The following is a 12,532-nucleotide window of genomic DNA, read 5'->3' on the forward strand; positions in this document are numbered from 1 at the left end:
CTTGGAACGCGGTAAAGAACCAGCTTGTTGACACATTTAAACCCTATGACGACTGACTGAGCTATTACTAAACTAGATGCACGTCAGTAGCAATTGTTCAGCATGATATAAATAGAGACAGAGATAAAGTTCATGCCTTTGTTGCAACCAGCCTAGACTCTTATAATTAATTCTGTGTCAATTTAATATTGTTCAGCTGTAACACACTAATAATGTTTTACTAGTGTTCCATTGCAACCTTAATACTTGCTTTTCTCATAAATTTATTTTATCTCATAAATTGATAGTATGAAGCTTCTTTTGAGGCTGTAACAATTTTCGTATTGCTGTCGTGAGTGCAAACTTGTCATAAAAAGGAAAAAGGCAAAAAGGAAATTTTCTTACTTTGTGTTGAGCAACATTTTGAGCATGGCTACATTTTGTTTTTGTTTGATATCTTGAGTTTTGGGAAGTTTTCCATCACAAAGTGACAACTGCACGATAGTGATTTACACGGTCACATGTTTTAGAAACGCGAGTTATGGTTTTAAGCTACTGCGACAGACTGGCGACCTGTCCAGGGTGAACCCCGCCTCTCGCCCGGAACGTCAGCTGGAGATAGGCACCAGCACCTCCTGACCCCACTGGAGACAAGGGTGTTAGTAAATGGATGGATGGATGGATGAGTTTTAATCTACATGGTTTCACAACATCTGTTTGTTTAAGTGCACTAAAGGGGAAAAATGCTAACTTTTTGCTTGTGTGGATTTGATTTGATGACATCACAAGAGGCACAAATAAAAAAAAAAAATCAAGCTGATCAGCATAAGTAAACACGTGGACACGTGACATTTTTCAACATGGATTCAGAAGCTATCTCTCTGACTCTGCTCTCAAACCATGACAAAGACAGGCATGAATGACGACACTGTTGATGACGTTGATAAATTTCAGACCTTCCTTCACCTGATTTCTAATTGGTTTTCATGCATAGTCTCCACTCGTGTGATCGCTAATAATTAGCGACAGTGGAATCCAGATAATCTAGTCTGTGCTGGTCTTCCTAACAAACTGCTTCAGTGTATTTTACGGTATGATTGTCCTGAAATCCATGTAGCTCAAACGACTACAATTCCTTACTCAAGTATCTTTTGAGTAAGGAATTGAATTACAGTCATGCAATGAAAGAGGAAACACACACTAAGAACAATTGAAAACTTGGTACCCAAACCAACTGTTGCCTCACACACACAAGGTTTTCAACCAATGTTCAGAGATGGGTGAATTACTCAAAGATTGTACTTTACCCAATATGTGGGGTAGAGTACAAAGAGTAACCCTGTTTTAACAAGTAAAAGAAGTAGCCATCTAAAAAATTGCTAAAGTAAGTACATTTAAAAGCTAGTTTTTTCCTCCCAAAAATGTAACTGAGCATAAGTAATTAGTTGGCTATGCTTCAGCAGAGTAGCAAATCAAGTTCTGTGATTGAATACAACTAAAGAAAATTTCCTGCCTAGTAGCTTGGAAAAAATAAAAGCTGGATAAGTAATAAAAAAAAATCAAGAGCAATTCACCATTTAGTCATCTGTTTGTTATTGAGAGCATGTTATTCATTTTTTTACTTCAAAATCTAGCGATAAGTGGGATGACCGGGAAAATCGTGAACACATTCTTGGTCAGGCTTTCATTGTCCCTGCTGGTGTGTGAATCCTCATATCGGCAGTGTGAGGATCAAACAACTGCTACATTCAGGCATTAAAACCCCCCCAAAATATCCTAGACTAAAAGATTACTTGAGCTTCTGTGCCTTTTTAGATTTGATACATGTTACTGAAAGAAATGCGGTTTTATTGTTCCACTTAAATCCAGTGACAGTCCTTCTGTGTCTTAGAAGACAAAGTGTTTCCTCAGACTTTGTCACTATGTCCCTTCTGTGGCCTTTTTCAACCGAGCTGTTTCTGTTGTCACCGTTACACCAGGGAATCACTGACACATTTGCCTTTTCTGTTGAAACACCTGCGCTGAGAACATGAAAGCACTCTCTGTTTCCTCTGGTTCACAATCTTAAAGACATCCTTTGCTATGCTTATCATTTTCACTTCCCCATCTTAGTTGGAGGAAACGTGAATAGTTGGAGAAAGAATTGGATTGCAAGTGGAAAGCATTTCAGGGGTTCTAGTAAATTATTTTTTGCAAAAAGCCTTCCTGCTTGTGAAAGTGCATGGAAGAGGAGCGGATGCAGTTGATTGTGTTTCAGGTCACCTAAGTACCTGCTGTGGGTGTCAAGTGTCTGTGTCCACAATTGCTAATGGGAACAAAAACCAATAAGTGGACCTAGGGCAAGTGAACTTTCTTTCTGTTATTCCAGAACTGAGACACAGCTTGCTATTAAAATGTGCATCCCACTATAGTTTTTGTTTTACTTTTTTAATTTATAGTTCTAGCTTTTTTTCTACAAAGGTTGTTGTTGATTTTGAAGTTAGCGGTAAGCTTTTTTACCATGAAATGACAGTTCATGCGAAAGAACTCACCTTCCTGGTTAACTCTGTAGGTTAATCATACGTCCTATGTACAGAGGCCATACTCCTCCTTGTGTTTGACTCTTCATCTTAAGCCATTTGCTGTTCAATAAAGGGCATTAGAATAATAAACCAAATTAAAAGCATCAGTATGTTTGTATACTGTTCCTAGAGTTTAAAAGCCTTTTAAGAAGAAACTTCAGATACTCCATTTCATCTAGCTTGGTTAAAAACTAGTCCCCTGTTCTACGTTCTGCTTTGTACATAGGGTCTGGACCCGTGGCTATTTAGAAACGATTGCTTCTTGGAGGCGTGGACTTTGTTAAAGTTTTAAATGTTAACCAATCGCTAACGTTTGCCCGTGACGTATTTAATTCGCTGGTTGGTCGCTATGAAGCTTACCGGAAATTGTCTGCGCTGTAGAGAACCATACCCCACTATGAAGAGAGTCACAGTGGGGCGTGCGAATGACGGGACTTTTAATGTTAATTCCATGGCCAACATGGACGGATCGGCTACGTTTACTTCCTCTGCTGCCATTGCTAAAATTACAGACATAGATTTTACAACAATGCAGAAAATTGACGTAATCGTTCACAACTTCTTCTGTATGCTGATTGGCCAAAATTAAAATTATACTGGAGAAATCTGCTTCAATGGGAGAAATCCCAGATGAAGATGAGAGGGAGATGAGAATTGAGAGGAATTGCGAGAGACGGCAATGGCCAGGCTAGCTTACAGCAGTTTGAGAATAGTTTGGAATATTCTCAATCTAGGTCTATTTTACAGAACTTTATGGTTTAGAGAGAGTAACAAAACTGAAAACCAGTTTTTACGGGTGGATATAGAAAAATCCTCCGGTTGTGCCTTCACAAAGCAGCTTTTACTCTCCTTTTGCACTGAACCCCTCTCAAGTGTCTGCGTGTGTATGAGTGTGTGCTGATTTTTGTTTCTGGTGACACCGGACTCCAGAAGTGTTCCAAGTGAGCAAGCAGCACCTCGGCAGCATTAAACCCAGACAGATACAAATAAAAGAGCAACTAGCTTTTAAACCACATAACCAAAGGACTGTTTATCTGCAACATGAGACCCTCAATAATCCAACTGAAGCTCACACTAACTTCAGGAGACTCTGGTCTTTATGTTTAAGTAATGGGTAGAACTCCCTCTTGTGGACATATAAAATATGTATTTTCTTTGTTTATTTAATCCTAATTTGAAAAAAGTTGTCATACAATGCTTATATGTTGCCAAAAATGAACAGATATGTGAAAACATTGTTTCGGACTGTGGGGGTTTTTATCCACTAGTTAGTGCAAAGATAATATCAATATGGCATAAACTATTGAGTCTGTAAACCTCCAAACTTAGTTGCTCCTGCGTGAGTTCTACTGGACATTTTCTGAGTTAGCACCACAGTGATGGATATAAATCAGGAACAACAGGACTTGGACTTTGCCAGTTGATTACTGCGTCATATTGAAAACATAAAAACATTCTTATCCATTTGCACAGCATGATTAAGGGAAGAAATGTGCCTTTCTTATTGGTAGTAACAATTACAAGTAATTTAAATGTAATTACAAATATTTTTGTTTGCAGTGTTTATAACAACAGATAAATCTTTCCTTGCACTTCTAGTGTTACTGCAACACAATACAGACACTAGAGGGCAGTAGTTCTTTGCTTAGAAAGTGGTATCTAATGTATTTCTCATTTCAACTTTTTTTTTTTTTTTTACATTTATTGCAAAACTTAAAACGTAACAATGATATTTTAGTTCATTGAAAAAACCAAATGCCTACAGATTTTAATTTTAATGGAGCTTTTTTCTGTTCTCTCTGTTGTGGATGCATGTTGTGAAATAGAGAAAAACAGAAAGATGAGTAATCAGCATAAACACTGTGTATACAACAGGATTCGTGTGTGTGATGTGGGGGCAACGCTTGTTATCTGGTGTCTGTCCAATCGCAGCGTGATTCAGACGATTTCTACATTGACCTCAATAGATCAAAGTGAATTCAGCTGGCGGCCGATGAATACTCTCTCTATGGCTTCACGTCTCTCTCTCTTTTACTCACACACGCAGATTATTTGGAACCCCTTTGTCCCGTCTCTCGCTCTCTCCTGCACACAAACAGACTGAGTTCTGAGGGGAACTTTAACTTATCAAATATCAGAGACTGAATTAATATAGAAAAGCAAACACAGACACGGCACCGCGGGAGACTTAAGTTGTTCCACATAATAGGGCCATGACTGCTTCAAGGAGGGGGATCCAGTGCAGATGAGATGGATGGATTTGGAGGATCAAATTCTGTCATAGACGATATAAAATTTCATATTTTTCCTGTGTAGGCAGTTTATTTCCAGTTCAAGAGAAATGAGTAAGTATAGAAATCAGTTATATAGCCATTTGATAAATTATACCGTCAGTATCTGACATCTACTTCCCTAAACCTCATAAAGTGAAGAGGTGACTCTAAAAGAATGTATTACCCACTTCTTTACTTAAAGAAGAGCTAATTAGCAGGACATCACAATCAATAGAACAGTACCGTAGATCAAGTCAGGGATTCCCATTTAACATGCAGACATTTTATGAATGGTGCACTCCATGCTTTTAAATAATGCATGCTCATTGCTTGTCCCTGCCTCCCCCCCGCCGACAGCCTCCTGCACAAAGGGACATGTGCGAAAACATTTCATCTGGATCCATTTGTGATTGTCACAAGTCTTTAAACAATGCATTACAGCTATCATTACCGTTGGCACATTAATTATTGGTGACAGAAGTGTGGATTATTTTGAAAACACATCCTTCATGTCAGATTTTTTTGGTTCTGAAACTGTGGTTTCTGTTTCACACCAGTGCTTCTTTAGAAGCCACTCACGTGGAAACACAGCTGTCTACTTTCTGCGTACGCTGACCCACATACTCCAAAGTCCACACACAACACAAGCTCTAATGCTTGAAATATTGTGTGTGTGTGTTTAGGTGGAGGTTAAGCAGGATCAAGTATTTATTAGCTGCAAACCATTTTTTTCTATTGCTGGTCTGATTTATTCTCAATATTCCAGTTTCAAACCGAGAGAAGATGAAGGGGGGGCAGCAGAGTTTTCCCCAGCACATCTCCTGAGAGATGAGCAACCCCCCGTTTCCAATCCACCCATCACCCAATCTTCCCTCAGGCCTTTATCTGGGGTTGACATGTCGAAGGGGGCAAAAAGCAGTGGATGTGGGTGTGGTTTGTGGGGCAAGGGTATCTGGGTAGATCTTGGTGGTAGGAGCGGTGGGTGGCCGTCTGATTGGCTAGAGGAACACCGCGCTGCCTAATTACACACATACCTCCCCACACAGTGTCAGTCGGCTGGTAGCGATCACACAGACGTCCTCCAAGATTTCTCTTGACAGAAAATCTTTATTTATCTCTAGAAATGTCACGATAGGAACCAGAGATATTTTAGTTTAAGTGTCAAAGTGCAGTTGTATCTTTTTTCTCCTAAAGTCAGTGTAATAAACTAATGGAAACAGATACTTGTATTCATTAAAAACTTTTTTTTGTTGAACCCAATTTCTCTCTTAGATCAATGTTGTGACATTAACACCTTATTTTGATGAGATCAGCTCATCAAAAGCTGATCTCATAATCAGCTTTTGATCAAAATAATTGTCTTCTGTAAAACAATCTATATTTAGAGCCCAATAGTCTTGGAGTTTCATGCTATACAGCAACCAAGGCATGCTTATTTTTCACCTGAAGTTGCAGACTTCTCATCTATTTATCTGTTTTTTTTGCTAACCGATACAAATCCAGGTCAAATAAAAAGTGACACACCGTGTTCCAGTAGTTGTACGTAACATAAAGTAGTATTGTAATTGTGATTAACTTAACTTGTTGACCAATGACATTTTGGACGCTGCAGTATGTCTTTGCTGGCAGACTGCAGCAGATACTTTCTTGCGTTAATTTATGTTGTAACAATGCATCACCTTAAACCTGCATATCTTTTCTTATTTGTTTCTGAAGATATATGTGACTAAACAAACAGTGACATTGTTGCGTTGTCTCACGTCTTGCTTTTGATGTTTTTATTCTGAACTTTTTAGTGAAGTGCCAAGCTAACGTTAGCATTCTAATAATTCTGTTTTGATATGACTTGTTGATAACGTGGCTTGTGATGTATTTCAGGCCATATAAAACTTCCAGAAAAAGTTGGTCTTCATAACCTGAGCAATTGATTTTGAATGTTGTAAAATTTATTGACCAGTGTTTCATCTGCTCTCTGGATATCTAAGCATAGCAGATGGGTCACATGACGCAGAACGACAAGGATCCACATGAGTCCGTTTCATTGCAAATGTTCTTGTAAATGGTGCAGGAAAAAAAGATTCTAAGTGGAAAACCCAGACTCAATCACGTTGACAATGTTTAGACCTGCAGCGTGATGCATCATGTTAATCCAGAAGAAAGCTCTATCTGTCCTTCAAAACAAATCAATTCTACTGCGGAGACATTGAGAAAATGTGACAGCCTATCTCTAAATGAAAACAAAGAACAGCTTAAAGTCATGATCTTATCAGTCCACTTATCTTATCCCTCCCAGCTCCTCTGCCTTAATGCCAGCTCGCCCACACACACAGTGTGTGACGGACCATCGTTGAACGCTGACCTTTCTGCAGAATGAACTCGTGTGTTGCTGTATTTTAAAACCCCATGCTGCTGCTGCTGCTACCCCCCTCAACATCTGAAACCAGACAAACACTTCAGCCGCTCTCCACGGTACCTGAGCCAATTGTGTTGGCGGTGTGCGATGCGAGGAGTTCAACGTGGGGGGAGCAAACTCTTGTAGAGACACTTCATAATGGCCCTCTTTTACTACCCAGCTTGACTGCTTATTAATTTTTGATCGATGTAGGTTTGGGACGCTCCAGGAAGGCTAACTGCAGCCTGGTTTGTTTGTGTTTCAGGTCTTTGTTTGGCTGGTGCCCTTGAATGATGATGTATTCTAGAGGATGAAACTGGCAGCTTTGTGTTCAAAACCCTAAATCAGACGTGCACGTGGGAAACACGTCTTTTTGTCCCAGATTTAAGACAAAGGAGCCATACGTCTGGATGATCAATCTATTTTTGATGAAGAGCCACTCACCAACCTTCTTCATCTCCATCTGCTCGCTCTGTGTGAACCTCTTTATGTCTGTGCATCCTAATAGCACATTTATATTCATTAATAATCCCACAATAAATGCTACAAACCAGAGATAAGGATTAAACCTCTACATAGAAACTCTTTAATCATCCTTATGGTGACCCTGTACATGTTTTCATCAGCTGGCACACATGAGGACTGTAGTGAAACAAAGGAGTGCTCAGGCCCCGCTGCCTCCAAAGATTGAGGAGAAAGGAGGGGGTGAGAGGTTTTTGGGGTTCCTCCTGTCATCCTTTGTGTCCTAATTGAAGTTTTTCTGCCTCTAAACCCTCCAGACTTTCCCCCCAGCCCCCTGCTGGTTAGAGAGGAGGGAGGTAGGGGGGAGCAGGCCCAACAGAGGGTTGAGGGGAAAAGGTTCATGTCAGGCTTTGTTGCCACTGGCATGATGCCTGTCCCCGATTGCCCTTCTCTATAGCTTTGAGGTTCATAAACCTCAAAACTATTAAAAGGGGTGACGTGATGTGATGTTAATAATTTTAGTTTTTCAAAGGATGCACATAAATATTATAGCATCTACTTTGGATCTAATGCAGGTATTTCTCTAGTCAGGAAGAAGTAGTGCAGTACATGAGTTGTGGATACTTTATATGTTCAACCCGCATGTGTCTGTGTTGATGAGTGGGGTACAGAGAGTTGCCACGGAAACAGAAGATGAGACTCACTCAAAACATGACATGAACTGCATAGTTCATCTCTCTGTTTTTCTTACTGACTAAAAGAGTGGTTGTCTGATAGAAAACACCTGGTTATATTTTGTCCCATAAAAGACTGTGACCTTGAACTTGTGATGCACTGTGCTGCATCGACTAAGTCAAAAAAGCAATTTATAATGCCGCCATTATTGACCTTTGTGATCTTGTGAGGTATCGACAAATTTGGATATGGCAGTCACCTTTGACGGAGCATTAATGTCCCAAGGTGAAGCTATGAGCCCACTTTGTTTCAATAACAACAACAAAAAACAAAAGCATGTCCTAATTATGAAAAAAGGTGAATTCTGTGGAAGTCCTGACATAGTGGTGAAATCTGTCACTCAAATATGTTCCACAGTACTTTTGTAATGACAAGTAAACTGTGCTGCCATCAGTTGTAGCTGTTCAGAGCCTTTGGCATGCTGACTCTTCACTGACGCAGACAAAGTGTCTGCTGAGATTAGCATGAGATTAAGTAATGTTATTGCTATGAAACTGATTAGGGTTTGTCCCAGTGCTACAATAGTAACATATTCAAGATTTCCCCCAGAAAACTTGCTAAGCTCAGTAGTTGGGTGCCAGAGCAGTCATTCATCCAGCGGCCCTTTGTGTTTTTGAGTTAAAAAATGTTTAAAGATGACTGGAAATTTGAAAATATCACTTGATAGTTATGTGCCATTGAAAGATTGGAAGATTAATACTTGAACACCAACCATAAAGTCTTAAAAATGCAAACATTTTAAAAAGACTTAAATAAGTAATGCTTGGCCTTCTGGGGGAACAAGTAAAGCCTGGTGACCCGCCAGGCTTATAATACGCTTGGGGAAACCCTGATATATGTATGTCATATTTAGGATCTCTGAGTTGCCTTATGATGCCACTGGATACTTCGACTTAGTGTGTTGGGTGTATATTACTGTTTTCATATTTCCTATAGTCGTCAAACTAATGGGAATTGGGCTGCTACGTAATAATGCAATTTTCCTTTTTACTAACAAATGACCAGGTTACATGTTTACGTCTTGTTAGCTCTGGTTCAGCTAAACATGGCTAATCTCCTGTTTAACTCTGAACTATAAGATCTGCATAATCTTTTCCTGACTTCATGTAGAGCATTATTTATTTGGTGTGGGTGTGTGAGTGTGCAAGTTTCTGATCATATGTGCTTCTGTTATTAATGACCCCAGCAATACATTACATAGTAATATACATAAAGAGGAGGACGATTAAATAAAGCAAATACAAAGTTGTAGAACATTAATACAAGATACTAGAGAGAGTTTAAAACATCAACTCCCAATCATGTTGTCTTTGATTTTGAAATTGCTAAACTCTTACAAAACAAAATGAGATGTTTCGTCTGCTAGTATTAAAAATCAGTAACTACCATACAAGAATGAGGATTATTTCTCAATAACTTTTAACTGAAGTTCTTGAAGAAAAATCAGAATTGGCTAAATTGGCATCAGCCTCAAACTGGAGATCGGCCAAGAATCTGTAATCTGTACATCTATACTTTATGTGTAGTTTTGTACGTTACAGTTTGGGATATAGAAAAATGTTCAGTAAACTTATTGGTTTTTAAAGCATGAGATCAAATCTATATGTGTCGTTCCTTAATATTTGTCAGAACATGGCGAATATTCTACTTTTAAGCATATATAGGAAGTTAAGTCCAATAGCTTAATTTCTTTTAATAGCTCTGTTTCAGAAAGTTGGTTGAGTTACTTTGAACCAGCTGTTCAGCTTCAGCAGAGATTCTGTTGCCCATCCCATGTAGTGACACAAACCGTTCGCTTCACAGCTGCTTCCGAATTCGTTCCTGTGCTTAAAAGAGAGAGTGTGAGAGCAGAGCCGATGAGGCGTTTATTTGGGATCGAGACGAGAGAGAGGGCGAGAGAGAGAGGAGGGGTGGATGGAAGAGAGCAAGCCAAAGAGAGAGGGAGTGTTTCTCCCTTTCCCCTAGCAACGGTTGGTGGTGTTCGTCTCCAACCTCTTGTTTTCTTTTGCACACGCACACACATACGCACCCCCACAAACACATCTCCTGCGCTCATTCAGCTCGCTCGCCTTCAGCCTGTTGGAGCCCCGGGGTGTCTCTTCACTTTCGTTTTCTCCAAATGCTTCTCTGGGCTTTTTCTTGCCAGACAAAGGCTTTTCATCACGGATAAGAAAACAGAAATTCTTTGCAAAAAGCAGCGAGATTAAAGAGCGGAGGACATAAGAGAAAAGCGCAGAGTGTGACAGAAGGAGAGCGAAGGAGGATGGAGCCTCTGAGCGCTCACGGTCTGCCCCGGCTCTCCTGGATTGACACTCTCTACAGCAGTATGTATCTCTCCATCCATCCATCCATCCATCCATCCATCCATCCATCCATCCATCCATCCATCCATCCATCTATCCATCAATCCATCCATCCATCCATGTCCTCATCTCCACTCATAGATGTTCCTCAAGCCGTCTTACTTTGCACTCCCCATTTTCCTCCTCGTTTCCCTTACACCCACGATTACATGCACACACTTTGAATTCTTTGCATTTTTTCAAGACTTTTGCTCTGCAGGTGTTATGGTGGATGTCTGTAACTCAGCAGAAAACTCATCTGCATCTCCATTTTTTTCTGCTCTAGAGTGGCAACACCTCACTCTGGCTGTTTTCAGACATGAAGGCAGGGGGATGCCCTTATATTGGCAGTATGTGTCTGAAAACCCGGAGGTAGAACTTTATGTTCCAAGCCATGCAGAACAGCAGCTCTCTGATGTTTAATTTTAATCAGTTCTTTACTGTATCCTTCATGCTGTGCTGCAGACGCTTGCTGTACACTGGGTCAATAAGTGTTCAGATGGCAGTCCTGCTTAATAAAACAACAATCTCTTAATTTCCCTTTGGTAACTTTCCAATGACTTTGATTTGTTTGGTTGTTGTTTAGCTTAAAAAAAGCACAATACTCATTCATATAAAACAACATTCATAAATTAGGGATGAGCATTTAACATGCCATTTATTGTGAAAAATTTCTTGTCATGAAAAGAATTTTGATTTAATGTTCTCACAATAGATGTCAGTTAATGTTAAAACACTGATGAACTATCTTCTCCCATTTTTCCTGCCAGAGCATCCACAAATGTCAGTAAATTTGAAAATATGATTAAATAAAGTCTCTCTGTGCAGTTTGGCAATATAAATCACACTTCTTTAAGTATATGGCATCAAGAGCAGCTTTAACTTTGTGGCGATATGAACGCTATGCCTAAAAAGAAGTGATAAATACTTTTTAATCATAATTTTAATCATCACCATAGTACCACACAATACTGTGATGAAATTCCAAGTCCATATCGCCAAACCCTACTATACTTTAGTGACATGTATGAATGCTTTTCCGATCAGCTACTGTTATTCTGTGCAGCGAAACCCAGGTCTGATCAGGTGCAGCCATGGTTCTGTTGGTGTGTTTTTGAGCTTCTTTGTGTGTACGTTGGAGTCCTGGGCACATGGCACGGCCGCTCGGGATTTGCACCACTGTGCTACTGCTGTTACCATGTTGAAATCTCCTGAGAGAAAGTAAATAGGAGGATGGACAACATGAAGTCCTGGTGGGATTAAAACGTAGAGGAAAAACATTTTATCTTTGTGGTAAAGAGTGGTAGAATATACTTTCCCCTCATTAATCTTATAAATATTGTGTGAAATGTTTCATTAAAAATAATTTAAGCAGATTTTCTTAAACGCTTTCCTGTGATGTGTATTGCTCTTTGGTTTGTTAAATCGTTTTTTTTTATTATTGTAACTGTGCAGGAGCTTCAAATAGCCTTTTCAGTGGGTTAGAGTTAAGGGGAGCAGACGGTGTCACACAGCTCTGCAGTTCAAGAGGATTTCACCAACGTCAACTCGATTATTTTTTAGAACAGTTAACATTGATGCCTGTAGAGTTACTAGAAATTTACATTAGAGCTGAAATTTCCAAAGGACAGCCAACATTTTGTAAACGATTATCATCTGTGACAGAGTTTAAATCCTGAAAAGATGAAAAAACAGGGTGACTTTAAAAATATGTTTCACAATAATGACATTTCAAACTCAAGACTAATAAAGCTAATACTATATATCACATTTAAAACTCTGACATTT

At 39.5% G+C, this 12,532-nt stretch overlaps 1 protein-coding gene across 3 annotated transcripts in view; it reads left to right on the forward strand.

Annotated features, from left to right (window-relative positions):
- The window catches only part of abr (ABR activator of RhoGEF and GTPase), a 133,046-nt gene that overhangs the window by 12,122 nt on the left and 108,392 nt on the right, over positions 1-12,532 (forward strand). The window contains exon 1 of one of the 3 annotated variants that reach the window (XM_032575610.1): positions 10,408-10,726. The exons of the other annotated variants lie outside the window; for them this stretch is intronic. Coding sequence (XP_032431501.1) covers positions 10,666-10,726 — 61 coding nt within the window. The 5' untranslated portion in view covers positions 10,408-10,665. Of the gene's footprint in view, positions 1-10,407; positions 10,727-12,532 lie in introns of those variants that run through there. 3 annotated transcript variants of the gene reach the window in all.

Source organism: Xiphophorus hellerii, chromosome 11 (genome assembly GCF_003331165.1).
Source record: "Xiphophorus hellerii strain 12219 chromosome 11, Xiphophorus_hellerii-4.1, whole genome shotgun sequence".
In the NCBI taxonomy this organism is placed as follows: Eukaryota; Metazoa; Chordata; class Actinopteri; order Cyprinodontiformes; family Poeciliidae; genus Xiphophorus; species Xiphophorus hellerii.